The sequence below is a fragment of the Pogoniulus pusillus genome, chromosome 30, assembly GCF_015220805.1.
Source record: "Pogoniulus pusillus isolate bPogPus1 chromosome 30, bPogPus1.pri, whole genome shotgun sequence".
Classification (NCBI taxonomy): domain Eukaryota; kingdom Metazoa; phylum Chordata; class Aves; order Piciformes; family Lybiidae; genus Pogoniulus; species Pogoniulus pusillus.
In genome coordinates this window covers 11,526,177-11,540,550 of record NC_087293.1, presented here as the reverse complement: position 1 = coordinate 11,540,550, position 14,374 = coordinate 11,526,177, and the positions used below count along the sequence as shown (strand labels likewise).

At 48.6% G+C, this 14,374-nt stretch overlaps 1 protein-coding gene across 2 annotated transcripts in view; it reads left to right on the top strand.

Annotated features, from left to right (window-relative positions):
* SVOP (SV2 related protein) overlaps positions 1–14,374 on the top strand; it is a 29,349-nt gene that overhangs the window by 4,087 nt on the left and 10,888 nt on the right. For both annotated transcript variants that reach the window (XM_064168428.1, XM_064168426.1), the window contains exons 2-7: positions 1,808–1,968; positions 5,013–5,098; positions 7,048–7,146; positions 9,259–9,330; positions 10,547–10,671; positions 13,589–13,652. In XM_064168428.1, coding sequence (XP_064024498.1) covers positions 1,808–1,968; positions 5,013–5,098; positions 7,048–7,146; positions 9,259–9,330; positions 10,547–10,671; positions 13,589–13,652 — 607 coding nt within the window. The remainder of the gene's footprint in view (positions 1–1,807; positions 1,969–5,012; positions 5,099–7,047; positions 7,147–9,258; positions 9,331–10,546; positions 10,672–13,588; positions 13,653–14,374) is intronic.

The following is a 14,374-nucleotide window of genomic DNA, read 5'->3' as shown; positions in this document are numbered from 1 at the left end:
GGCAGAACATCAGCAGTGACTGAAATTCTCCAGCTGGGGCGTGCTCAAGGAAATAATTGATGTGCCAGGACTGCGAGGGGAAAATGCTCATGTTCTGTATCCCTCTGCTTTCTCTTTCTAGCAGAGTGAAATCCTGAGCTGGGCTGGCTGGCAGGTCGTGGTCTGGATGTTCTGGCTTTGTAACAAAGCCCATGGGTGACCAAGATGTCCATTCCTCCATCCTCCTGTCCACCATTGGACCAAAATCCATTTACAGGAGATTTATCCTTCACAGTCTCTTAAGTATTGTTTGTGTCATCAGCACTTGTAAGAGAAAACAAGAGCTGAGGTCTTGCCCAAGAAGAGGAATCTTTCAGATCACCTGTTAGAATGCCAGACATGCATGGCAGCTCTGCAGCTGCAGTTGCCCAAAATGCTGAGACTTGAGTTTGCTAATCCTTAAACCAAAGGATTACACTGAAGTCCAAGAGGTCTTCTGCTAAACTTTAGTGTAGAATTAAAATGGTCAACAATCTCATCCCCTTGGCCTCTGCCTACCCATCCAGCCTGGCCAGGTCCCTCTGCAGGGCTCTCCTACCCTCCAACAGCTCCACAGCTGCTCCTAGCTTGGTGTCATCTGCAAACTTACTGCTGCTGGACTCAATCCCCTGCTCCAGATCATCAGTAAAGATACTGAACAGGACTGTGCCTAGCACTGATCCCTGGGGCACACCACCAGTGCCAGCTGCCAGCTGGACGTGGCACCATTCACCACCACTCTCTGGGCTGTGCCCTGCAGCCAGTTCTTGACCCATATCAGAGTGAATCTGTTCAAGTCATGAGCTGCCAGCTGTGCCAGGAGCTGCTTGTGGCTGACAGTGTCAAAGGCTTTGCTGCAGTCCAGGTAGACTCCATCCATATCCTGCCTCACATTCCCCAGGCAGGTAACCTGATGATAAAAGGAGCTCAGGTTGGTCAGGCAGGACCTGTCCTTTCTAAACCTGTGCTGGCTGGGCCCAATCCTTTGGCTATCCTGTAGGTGCTTTGTGATGGCACTCAAGAAAATGTGAATCATGACAACTATTAATCATGTCACCACGTTTTTGTAACCTGTGTGTTTTTGCTTAGCCCAATGACATCCTTTTTGTACCAGAATGATTACTCCCTCACGTTGCAAGGCACCCTGTAGCTATTTCAAAGCCAGTTTCAACCACAGTTCCAAGGGCCAGAGCACCTCTGCTATGAGGATAGGCTGAGGGAGCTGGGGTTGTTCAGCCTGCAGAAGAGAAGACTCCAGGGGGACCTTAGAGCTGCCTTCCAATACCTGAAGGTTTACAGGAAAGCTGAAGAGGGATTTTTCATGAGGGTGTCCAGCAATAGGACAAGGAAGAATGGTTTTAAGCTGAGGGAGAGCAGGGTTAGTCTGGGGCTTAGGAAGGAGTTTTTCAGTACAAGGGTGGTGAGACTCTGGAACAGACTACTCAGGGAGGTTGTGGCTGCCTCCCCTCTGGGTGTGTTCAAAGCCAGCTTGGATAAGGCCTTGAGAAGCCAAGTCTAGTTGAGAGATGTCTCTAGCCATGGCAGGGAAGTTGGAGCAAATGATCTCTAAGGTCCCTTCCAACCTAAGCCATTCTCTGATTGTATGAACCACATCTAAAATCGGATAGATACCAAAGCCACAGCATTCCCTGTGCATGTGAGATGGAGACAGAAGGATGGGGAGAAACCTGACTGTTGTTTGACCAAAGAGGGCTTCAAGGCCAAGCAAACCCAGCTTCAACCTGGAGGAGACTCAGCAAAGCCTTGCTTCTTGTTTCTGTCTCCTCAGGGTGGTCAAGTTTCGCCGCACTGGGGAGAGTTCGAGGTCAGATGAAGATGGCACCTCAGGAGAACATGAGATCCAGATCGAGGGTGTTCGGACAGAGCTAGAGCCTGTCGAGCTCGAGGATGGAGCTGCAGTGCCAAAAGAATTTGCCAACCCAACTGATGGTGAGTAGGCTTCTTGGTTTTCCTATGAGGAGAGAGTTGTGGCCTTATTAGAATCATAGAATCAAGCAGGTTGGAAGAGACCTCCAAGATCATCCAGTCCAACCTAGCACCCAGCCCTATCCAGTCAACTACACCATGGCACTAAGTGCCTCATCCAGGCTTTTCTTGAAGACCCCCAGGGACAGTGCCTCCACCACCTCCCTGGGCAGCCCATTCCAATGGGAAATCACTCTCTCTGTGAAGAACTTCTTCCTAATATCCAGCCTATACCTACCCTGGCACAACTTGAGACTGTGTCCCCTTGTTCTATTGCTGGTTGCCTGGGAGAAGAGGCCACCCCCCACCTGGCTACAATGCCCCTTCAGGTAGTTGTAGACAGTAATAAGATCACCCTTGAGCCTCCTCTTCTCCAGGCTAAACAGGCCCAGCTCCCTCAACCTCTCCTCATAGGATTTGTGCTCCAGGCCCCTCACCAGCTTTGTTGCCCTTCTCTGGACATGTTCCAGCACCTCAACATCTTTCTTGAATTGAGGGGTCCAGAACTGGACACAGTACTCAAGGTGTGGTCTGAGCAGTGCTGAGTACATGGCCCTCACGTTGCAACCGAGCTGAGTACATCAGCTTTAGAGGAGGTAAAGATCCTCAGATGAAAGGAGGAAACCGTAACACAGGCAGATTGTTCCACCTGAAAGGCAACATTTGGTTGCCTCTGAGGGGTGCTTTGTGTGGCTGTTTTTATAGCATCAGTAATAGCCCATTTTAAGGAGCTGTCACCACCTGTCTCTTACAGGAGGTTTGACTTAGTTCCCTTTACAACTCCTAAAACCTCACCAGATTTACTGGGGCTCAGTGGCTCAGGTTCAGGGCTGAACATGAAGCTTTCGTGGTGTCCCGGTCTCCTTGCCTAGAAGACAGGAGGCAGAGGCTGAACATACATCCCATCCCATCCCATTCCCTGGCAGGGAGGTGCTGGCTGCCCCGAAGGCAGCACCACTTTAGAAGATCAGAGAAGTTGTGGGTTTTGTCTTAATCCATCCTTTTCTGGGATGAGTATTTTACTCAGGGACTTATTTATTAACATAGTGCTGCACCAGCAAACCAAGAGAGCATGGAGTGAGCTCATTGATTTCCTCAAACCACAGCAGTGAGGGTCTGCAGAGATCTGTAGAATTTCAGTTGGCACAGCACCCAAAGGTGGCAGCTTTGGTGCCATCACTTCAGATATCTGGGTTGAAGTCACAAACTGAGCTCCTGTGACATCTCTGCTTCCTTGGCTCAGTTTTAGTTTGATCTCCTTTTGGTTTGTGTGTTTGCCTTTTGCTTGGTGAGGAATCACAGAGTCATTTTGGTTGGAAAAACTCTTTAAGATCATCCAGACCAAGCATTTTCTAACTCTACCAAAGCTGGTGCTGAACCATGGCTCTCAGCAGCACATCTTTGCCTCTTTGAAACAGCTCCAGAGATGGGGATTCAACCACCTCCCTGGGGAGCCTGTTCCAGTCTTTTAGAACCCTTTCAGGGAGGAAGCTTCTTCTAATGTCCAACATAAACCTTTCCCTGGTGGGTTGAGGCCGTGTCCTCTTGTCCTGTTGCATATTATTAGGGAGAAAAGACCACCTCCCACTTCACTCTTGTCCAACTCCTAGCTGGGACAAAGCTTTACTGTGCCAAATCCACTTTTTCAACTGCTGGGAAGTGTTCAAACTTGGAGCCTGAACATTCATTTCAACAGTTTGAATATCCAAATGTAGTTTCTGGTTGCATATTTCACTTTGCACTCGAGCAAAGGAATCTGAGCTATCTCAGCTTCTTCAGACAGAACAAAGTAATGAGGTCATGGCAGTGTGTGGGAAAACAGGAACCATCAGCAGTTTGAACAAGAGCATGCTTTAAGATATATGTGTCTTGGAACAGATTCTTGATTCCAATAATTACAGTTTGACTCTCTGTGCAGTAAAAGATTCATCTGCAGTTCCCAATGCTTTGCACGGGCTTGCTGTGGTGAGCAGCTCATGCACCTCTCCCCAGAGGAAGCTGCAGTTCAGAGGCTGGTGAAATCACTCTCACTAGTAAAAGGTTGACCATGTGATGGAGTCACTGGTACTATGGGGATCTTTTGGGGAGTAGCTCTGGGGATAAGAACCTGGAAGTCCTGGTGGACAGCAGGATGAGTGTGAGGCAGCAATGTGACCTTGTGGCTGAGAAGGCCAGCGGCATTTTGGTGTGCATCAAGAAGAGTGTGGCCAGCAGGTCAAGGGAGGTCCTCCTGCTCCTTTACTCTGCCCTGGTGAGGCCACATCTGGAGTACTGGGTCCGGGTCTGGGAGTTCTGGGCTCGCTGGTTCAAGGACAAAGACTTGCTGGAGAGGGTACAGCCAAGGGCTACAGAGATGCTGAGGGACTGGAGCTTCTCTGTGAGGAGTAAAGGCTGAGGAATTGAGACTGTTTAGGCTGGAAAAGAGCAGGCTGAGGGGGATCTGATCAGTGCTGATCAACACTTCAAGGGTGGGTGTCAGGAGGATGGCAGCAGGCTTTTTTTCCAGTGGTGCCCAGTGACAGAACAAGAGGTAATGGGCACAAAGTGGAACATCAGAAGTTTCATCTGAACATGAGAAGGAACTTGAATTTAAAGGTTCTGGAGCCCTAGAGCAGGCTGCCCAGAGAGGTGGTGGAGTCTCCATTTCTGGAGACATTCCAGACCTACCTGGATGTGTTCCTGTGTGCCCTTCTCTAGGTGACCCTGCCTTGGCAAGGGAGTTGTACTGGATGATCTCCAGAGGTCACTTCCAGCCTCTCCTGTGCTGTGATTCTGTGATCTGTGAATGAAACCCTGGAGGAATATTTAGGATTGTTGGGGCTTTAGCACAGTTCCCAAAGGACACAGAGATTTCCCTGAGCAGGGGCTGTGTGAAAGCAGAGCAGCTCTCTGTTAGATATTTCAGACCTCAGATAATAAGTGATTGCATTCACAGCAAATGCTGTCTCAGGGGATGGATCTTACCAGGAAAGAAGAAACTTCTGCACTGGAATTCTTTTCTTTTCTAGATACTTTCATGGTGGAAGATGCGGTGGAAGCCATTGGCTTTGGAAAGTTCCAGTGGAAGCTCTCCATTATTACTGGATTAGCATGGGCAAGTAATTGTGTCAAGGTCAACTGCATGATCACCAGTTAGAGAAGCTGAGTGATTTCAGAGAACAGAGCCATTCTCTCTCAACAACAGGTCTCCAAACAGAGAATTGCCATCTTGGATCACATTGGGTGATTCTGTGCTCCACAACCTCCCTGGAGGTGTTCAAGGCCAGGTTGGATGAGGCCTTGAGCAACCTGTTCTAGTGAGAGGTGTCCCTGCTTATGGCAGGGAGTTGAAACTGGCTGAGCTTTGAGGTCCCTTCCAACCTAAACCATGCTATGATTCTAAGTGCAGGACCCAGCTCTTGGCTTTATTAAAACTCATACAACTGACCTCATCCCACAGATCCATAGAATCATAGAATCAACCAGGTTGGAAGAGACCTCCAAGCTCATCCAGCCCAACCTAGAATCATAGAATCATGGAATCATAGAATCATCAGGTTGGAAGAGACCTCCAAGCTCATCCAGCCCAACCTAGAATCATGGAGTCATAGAATCAACCAGGTTGGAAGAGATCTCCAAGCTCATCCAGCCCAACCTAGCACCCAGCCCTGGCCAATCAACCAGACCATGGCACTAAGTGCCCCATCCAGGCTTTGCTTCAACACCTCCAGGGACGGTGACTCCACCACCTCCCTGGGCAGCCCATCCAACCTGGCCAGCTCCCTCTGCAGAGCCTTCCTACCTTCCAGCACATCAACACTGCCTCCCAAGTTAGTGCAATCTGCAGACTTACTGGAGGTGCACTCAATTCCATCTGGACACAAATCCAGAAGTGATGGATAAGGGAGGAAAGGGATGAGTTCTGAGGGATAAACATGTCTGACTGAATCTGTGTGTGAGGGAGCTGAGAACTCATCCCTGTAATTCAGCCTGGAAGGGAATGGACCTGGCTAAGTGACCAGACAAGCCTTGAATCCACCCACTGGTGATTTTTGCTCTGGCTCTGAGTGCTCTCTGCCAATGTTACTAAATATGGCAATCAGAAATGAGTTTAAAAATGCAACTTTTGGGGCCCTCCTCTAAACTCTCTGCCTCCACCACACAAAATGCACCTTTTGGGGCCCTCCTCTACACTGCCTCCACCACACAAAATGCACTTTTTGGGGTCCTCCTCTACACTGCCTCCACAACACAAAATGCACCTTTTGGGGGTCCTCCTCCTCTACTCTTTGTACCTCCACCACACAAAATTCACCTTTTGGGGGGTCCTCCTCTACTCTGTTCCTCCACCACACAAAATACACCTTTTGGGGTCCTTCTCTCTGTGCCTCCACCACACAAAATGCACCTTTTGGGATCCTCCTCTACTCTCTGTACCTCCACCACACAAAATGCACCTTTTGGGGGTCCTCCTCTACTCTGTGCCTCCACCACACAAAATGCACCTTTTGAGGTCCTTCTCTCTGTGCCTCCACCACACAAAATGCACCTTTTGGGATCCTCCTTTACTCTCTGTACCTCCACCACACAAAATGCACCTTTTGGGGGTCCTCCTCTACTCTCTGTACCTCCACCACACAAAATTCACCTTTTGGGGTCCTTCTCTCTGTGCCTCCACCACACAAAATGCACCTTTTGGGGGTCCTCCTCTACTCTCTGTACCTCCACCACACAAAATTCACCTTTTGGGGTCTTTCTCTCTGTACCTCCACCACACAAAATGCACCTTTTGGGGTCCCCTTCTACACCGCCTCCACAACACAAAATGCACCTTTTGGGTCCTCCTCTACACTGCCTCCACCACACAAAATGCACCTTTTGGGGTCCTTCTCTCTGTACCTCCACCAGGCCTTGCAGACTGTTTTGTTTCACTCCCAGAGCAGGAATGGCACAGAGCGGAACCCAAGTTAACCTCACGCAGGTTTCTTGTCTGCTTTATGAATGTACTTTTCATGCAATGACTGATTTTTGTTTCTTTTTTTTTCTCCTTTTCACCCCTTCTAGATGGCAGATGCCATGGAAATGATGATTTTAAGTATCCTAGCTCCTCAGCTTCATTGTGAGTGGCGATTACCAAGCTGGCAGGTTGCATTGCTCACATCGGTAGGAAAAATAACTGACAGCTCCTGTGTTCTGTAAGGGTTTTTCCACTCATTGTGATTCAGACACCATGCTTGATATCCCAGGGGTGGAGGGAAATCTGCTTCTGGCCTTTGCAGGTTGCCTTGGACTCAGGAGAATATGCAAGCTGAAAGGAAGCAAATTCAGTGAGAACTGAGGACATTTTGCCAGTTTCGTGTTCAGTGCTTCATGGAATTGCCAGGAATATGCATGAGTTGATTCAGACTCATCCAGAAAAATCCAAACCATTTGGTTAAGTGGGGAAAAAAAGATTTTTAAAGAAGGTGGTTGAATTTTGCCTAAGATACTTCAGTTTTGCCTCTCTCTCTCTCACTCAACAACCTTTCTCACCATGTTTAAGATCGCTTGCACAGAGCCTGGGAGTCAGGAGAATCAACAAGCAATTGCCTTTTCAGGGGCATCACTCAGAGGTCTTTGCAAGCAAAGCTCTGTGATGCTACCTCTTAAATGTGATTTTTCTGCTGCTGGAAGCCCCTAGGGATAAGAAAACTCATTTTAGGACCCTTCCCTCTGGCTGTGTCTCTGCTGTGTGCTGGGACTCCTTAAGCTGCTTTCTCCTTTTTAGCTCTTGATGCCATTGGTGTTTTGTAACTTGGTCAAAGTGCTCAGTGGGTTTAAATCAGTTCAGATCAGGTCCTTCCCCTCACTTGAAGGAGAGCCTCATTCCTTCTCTCAGCCCAGTATAATTTTCTTCTTGGTGAGCAAAACCAATAGGAGAAGGAGTCAGTGGACATGAAGCCAAAGCTCTGGCAAAGAGAACTGCTTCTTACTTCACTTACTGCTTGTCTCTGAACTTCTTTCTCAGGCAGAATTCCTGTGGCTTTAATGTGCTGTTGTTCCTGGGGTTTGCCATTAGCAGGGTTGAATTTCTCCCTGCATGCACAGAATGAACTACTTTTTGGTGTCACCTGAGAAGAGGCTACAATAGATTCTTCTCTGACACCTCCATCTCTTTTTGTTTCCCCAGACATTTCCAAAGCTGTAAGATCTCATTTTCTTTCCACTTGCATTGGGGACAACCTGCTGAGATTGGCAGCAGGAGCTGGAGGTGAGCAGGCTGAGCAGCACTGGGCTCCTCAGACAGCTCTGTCTCACCTCAAGCTACACTGAGCAGCTTTTGTTCATGAATCTGCTTGATGGAACTGAGGATTCTCAGCATCTTCCAGGGCTGGGCTGCCAATGTGTAATGTCAGAGTGCACATTTTAGTGTCTGGTCTGTCACTGGATGGATCTTTCAATTGCAAAGCTGTCTTAGGGGTGCCTGTTTGCTTCCCCTCTCCAACACAGGCACTTGCTCCTGTATCCACTTGCCTGTGCCCTCAGTTGTGGCATACAACTCCCAATGAGTCCTTGCTGTGAAGATAACTTTGTGGGTTATGAAAACCCTCCAGCAAAACCAGAAAAAGCCCCAAACAAGACAGTGATTCCCATTTAGTGTCAAATTGTGCTCTCCAGTCACTGAGAATTCAGAGCATCATAACATTGTGCCAGTTGGAAAGGCCCTCTAAGACCAGTGACTCCCAACTGCCAAATTAAGACCTCCATGGCCATTAAACCCTGTCCCAATTTGCCATGTCCACACTTTTCTTCAACACCCCCAGGGCTGGTGACTCCCTCACCCCCTTGGGTGTTCCACCACCTTCTTCCATTTATCAAAAGCTCAAAACTCTTCAGCACTGCTCTGATTCAGCAGATCACAGCTGAGGTGCTGACAGGTAGCCTGGCAGAGATTTGGCTTATTTATGTTGTGTTTAGATCCCTGAGCTGAACAAAAGGAAGGGAAAATGGGCCCACCACTGGAAGAAGCTGAGAGACCTTGGACTGAGCAGCTGCTGGCATTCATCTCCCTTCCTGGGCCAAAGCAAAGTCTTTTCAACCCAGTGACTTCTGAAAGCTCTCACTATGTGAGGAATTCTCTTTTAATAGTCCCTACTGCAAAGGAACTGCTCCCAGAACCCCTGGCCATTTTACTCTGACATTTTCTGGTGGCACTGTTGTGTTCTTTTTGCTGTCAGGTGGAAATTTTGACTTCTCTTGTTGTTAAGAGGAAGATTTTCTTCTGGTCTTTGGCAGGTGGTGTTTGTGGGAATGATGGCCAGCTCCACCCTCTGGGGAAACATTTCAGACCAGTATGGGAGAAAAACAGTAAGTCTTCAGCTCCTGCTAGAATATGTTCTAATGTTTCTGTCATCTGGATGTTGCAGTGTGTGCAGTTCACAGGGGTCAGAGCCCATAGGTGTGCAGCAGAATTAATGGGAGCTTAGGAAGTCCATCAGGCAAGTGCTGGGTCCTGCCCCTGGGGAGAAAGAACCTCCTGCACCAGTACAGGTGAGAGGTGACCTCCTGGAAAGCAGCTCTGTGGAGAAAGACCTGGGAGTGCTGGTGGACAAGTTCCCCATGAGCCAGCAATGTGACCCTGTGGCCAAGAAGGCAAATGGTCCCCTGGAGGGTGTGAAGAGGAGTGTGGCCAGCAGGTTGAAGGAGATTCTTTTTCCCCTCTGCTCTGCCCTAGTGAGTCCATTTCATAGAATCATAGAATCAGCCAGGCTGGAAGAGACCTCCAAGATCATCCAGTCCAACCTATCCCCCAGCCCTATTCAGTCAACTAGACCATGGCACCAAGTGCCTCATCCAGTCTTTTCTTGAACACCTTCAGGGACAGTGCCTCCACCACCTCCCTGGGCAGCCCATTCCAATGCCAATCACTCTCTCTGTGAAGAACTTCCTCCTACACACATTTCTGGTGCACTGTGTCAGTTTCTGGGTTCCCCAGTTCAAGACAGACAGAAAACTACTGGAGAGAGTCCAGTGGAGGCTATAAAGATGCTGAGGGGCCTAGAGCAGCTCTGTGAAGAGGAAAGGCTGAGAGCCCTGGGGCTGAGAGCCTGCAGAAGAGCAGTCCCAGAGGGGATCTGATCAAAGCTCAGCAAGAGCTAAAGGACCTGCAGGGGGTGAGAGAATGGGGCCAGACTCTTCAGTGGTGCCCAGTGACAGCACGAGGGACAGAGGGCACAAACTAGAAGCCAGGAGGTTCCATCTGGACAGGAGAGACTTGTTTGGTGTGAGGGTGCTGGAGGCCTGGAGCAGGCTGCCCAGAGAGGTTGTGGAATCTCCTTCTCTGGAGAGCTTCCAAACCCACCTGGCCCTTGTGATCCTGGGCAAGCTGCTGTGAGTGCCCTTGCTTGAGCAGGGAGGTTTAGACTGGCTGATCTCCAGAGCTCCCTTCCTCCCCCACCATGCTGGGATGCTCTGTAATTAATCAGAGCCAGAGCTGACTTCCTATTAAATAAAAGGGGTTTGAAGCTCTGCTGTACATTTCATTTGTGTTACAGCAGAGCCTCTTGCTTGTCTGTGCTTACAGGGCCTGAAGATCAGTGTGCTGTGGACACTCTACTATGGGATCCTCAGTGGGTTTGCACCTGTGTACAGCTGGATCTTGGTGCTGAGGGGCCTGGTGGGCTTTGGGATTGGAGGAGTGCCTCAGTCGTAAGTAAATACTCACAAGTCCAAACTTTCTCCTTTCTGTTTATTGATTTAAGTGCTTGTCTCAAATTGAAAACCTGCCTCTGCCCTCTTATCCCAAACCTATTTTATTCTAACTGCTTTGGTGATGCAGAAGTCTGAGAAGGCTTTGAAGACACCCAGCACATCCCTGAGGTGAATCAGTGAGGTGATTTACAGTGACTTCTATCTGCACAAGCTGGGTTCCTCAATGGATTGTCTGCCTGAAGGCCTTGTAAGCTTCTCTCATTCCCTCAGAGAGGTCACCTAGAAGTGGGTAAAACACAACAGACAGCTGTTCTGGACACTGTGTTTCTGGACTGTCCATGAGGGATGGCATGGTCTAGTTGTAAGGGTGGGTCACAGAACCATAGGATCACACAGAATCACAGAAAGGCAAGGGTTGGAAGGAATCTCTGGGCATCATCCAGCCCAGCCCCAGGGAACCCTTTGGGCTACAAAAGCACTTTAAGATCAAGACCAACCCTTAACCCAGAACTCCCAGATCACCACTAAGCCATGGCCCTCAGCATCACATCCACACAGCTTTGAAACCCTTCCAGGAATGGGGACTCCACCACTGCCCTGGGAAGCCTGGGACAGGCCTTGACAACTCTTAAGGGGAAGAAATTGTTCCTCATGTCCAACCTAAACCTCCCCTGGTGCATATTGAGGATATTTCCTCTTGTCTTATTACTTGTTCCTTGAGAGAAGAGACCAACCCCTACCTGGCTCTAGTCTCCTTTCAGGGAGTTTTAGAAAGCAATGAGGTCTCCTCTCAGCCTCCTCTTCTGCAGACTAAGCAACCCCAGTTCCCTCAGCTGCTCCTCCCCAGCCCTGTTCTCCAGACCTTTCTCCAGCTTTGTTACCCTTCTCTGGACCTGCTCCAGTACCTCAAAGTCCTCCTAAGAGTGAGGAGCCAAAAACATGGGCTAAACACTTGCATTTAGAGGTAGAGCTGAGCCCTGGCTCTTCATCATTAAACTGCAGGTTATTGTTCAGACAGAGCCTGAAGGTTGTCAGCTGAACCTGAGCTCTTCCATACCCACACAAACCTGGGGCACTGAAGACACTTGGGTGGCTCAGACACTTTTATCAGGAGGCAGTTCTCCATTGGAGGACATTTCTGCATTACTGTGTCCCTCCATTCACTGAAGAGGAAGATCACTCAGTTTTCCACCTGGAATAAATAAACTCTGCTGTAGGCTTTTAATTAGAAATGGCAAGAGAAGAGCAGAGCCTTTCTCTCTGTGTGCAGTCTTTTCTCTTTATTAATAATTGATTTTTTGCTTTGCCCCCATGGAGGTGCTATTTCAGAGTAGCCAGAGTCTAGCTGTGATTGATGGCTCCTAGGCCTCTTCACCAGGCAGATCAATATCCTGTATTTTCTGCTGCCATTCCCAGATCAAAGACTCAGAGCTGAGAGGGAACATCAGAATGTTATTAATTTGCTGCTGCTGCTGCTCTCCTGCCCTCCTTTAGAAGTGGGATGGTTTGGGTGTTACCCACTCCCCACACACTTTGGAAATCACCCAGACTAGACTCAGCTGGCTCTGGAAATTGAATGAAGCTTTATATTTACAGCTTAGCAGAATAGACAAGCAGAGACTTACAGTAGATACAGAAATATACAAGGTAAAAGGTAATACAGAAACACAGCAGCCCTCCCAGAAACCTGAGTACCCAGGAGGGGCTCCCAACTGCCCTTCTACCTTCTCCCACTCCCCTGCCTTACCCTAGACGTTGCCTTGTGCCCCAAGGAAGAATGGAGGTCAGCCAGGGGGTTTAGGAAGCAAAGTGGATTAATCAGAGAGACAGAGGGTGAGGTTAGAGAGAAATGCAGCTCAAAGCCCAGACAAAGAGCTGCTCCCTTATCTATGTTTGGATTATTGCTCTTACACCTCTCAGCAAGTCTGTAAGTAGACATCACCATTGTTCCTCTTTCACAGCCTGTGATCTAATCCATCTCACCAGAACATTCTAGCTAGCTTCAAACTAGCACAAGAAGCTGCAGAAAAGGGTGTGAGAGACAGGAGAGTCCTCAGCCTGCTGTGTATTGACCATCAGTGAGGCAGTTTCTGCCAGGCAGCTCAAATTGAGCATAACTACAATGTGGGAGGAGAAGAACAAAGATCAAGATTCAGGGTTCATAATGCTTTGCCCTGCAGATATGTTAATGCTGCTCTCCAGAGCCCCATGAGATCATAGAATCATAGAATCAAGCAAGTTGGAAGAGACCTCCAAGCTCATCCAGTCCAACCTAGCACCCAGCCCCAGCCAATCAACCAGACCATGGCACTAAGTGTCCCAGCCAGGCTTTGCTTCAACACCTCCAGGGACAGATGGCTACAGCCCAGCTAATGGATAATCCACAACCTTGTCAAGGCCTGGACCAGGGTTGTGGTTGAATCTCCATCCCTGGAGGGGTTTAAAAGAGGTAGAGATGTGGTGCTGAGTGCCATAGTTTAGCAGCAGACTTGGTAGAGCCAGAGAATGGTTGGACTGGATGATCTGAAAAGTCTTTTCCAGCCTGATTTCATTTTGAATTCCCTAATAACAGAAGTCAAATTGTTTTCTACCAGGAACAGAATCAGATCTTGAGAGTAGCCACCTCTTGGAGGTAAATCTAAGGGGTGAATCTAAACCTGCCAGGTTTCAGTTAACCCATCAGAGCAGACTGATGTGGAGTTCTCTGGGCCAGCTGTAAGGCCCTGAAGAAAGCCTTTACCCAGCTAGGGTTTGTGTTGAATGCTGGTTTGTGTTGAATCCAGCCTGGCTTTGAACACTTTCAGGGAAGAGCCATCCTGCAACCAAAAAAGCTCTGAAGCTCTCTTGTAGTGCTAATGTGGAGTGTTCCTCAGTGTGCTAACATTTCAGTTTTCTCATTGTCCACTCTTCACAGGGTAACCTTATATGCTGAATTCCTTCCAATGAAAGCCAGAGCAAAATGCATCTTATTAATAGAGGTGAGTGGCAGAGCTACATGTGCTGTTCCCTAGAGGGATCAATTCTGCTGTTGGATCCATCCCTTCCATCCTACTGGCTGGAACTCTCACACACAGCCACAGTCAAATGTTGACTGTCCAAGTCAGTGTGGAGCTGAGGTTACCCCCACACACTGGTTCTAGCTCAAGTCCCAGAGCAGCACAAAGCATCCCTGTAGTGCTCCACTCTTGATGTTGAGCCTGGGAATGAACTTGCATCCATAAGTTCCTGCTGGTAGCAGAAGGAAAGGGGACACTTGGGTGCCACCTCATTTCATAGTGAGATTCTCCTGCAGCTCAGCAATGGCTGAGGGAGAGCTTCCTGTTCAGTAAAGCTGAAAGTCAATCCAAAGGTAACAAAGCCTCAGAGAGCAGCATTTTGCCCTCTAAATACTGCAACACCAAAGTCACAGTCTTTGCATGGATGGTTGAAGGGTCAGAGAGCAGCAGAATTGGGCTCCATCACTCAGTGTGGAAGGAACATCCTTGTGGAAAACCTCATAGATTCATAGAATGGTTTGGAAGGGACCTGAAAGATTAGACCAAACTGACACAACTTCTCCATGGAAAAGCAGTCTCCTGAAATAGTCCTGCAGCCACTTGATTGGTCTTTCAGGTCAGTAGGTGACTTATTCTGTGTCACTTTGAGCAGCCCTGGGTTAGGAATACATTCTGAGTGTTAGGTCAGCTAAGTGGGTTCAGAA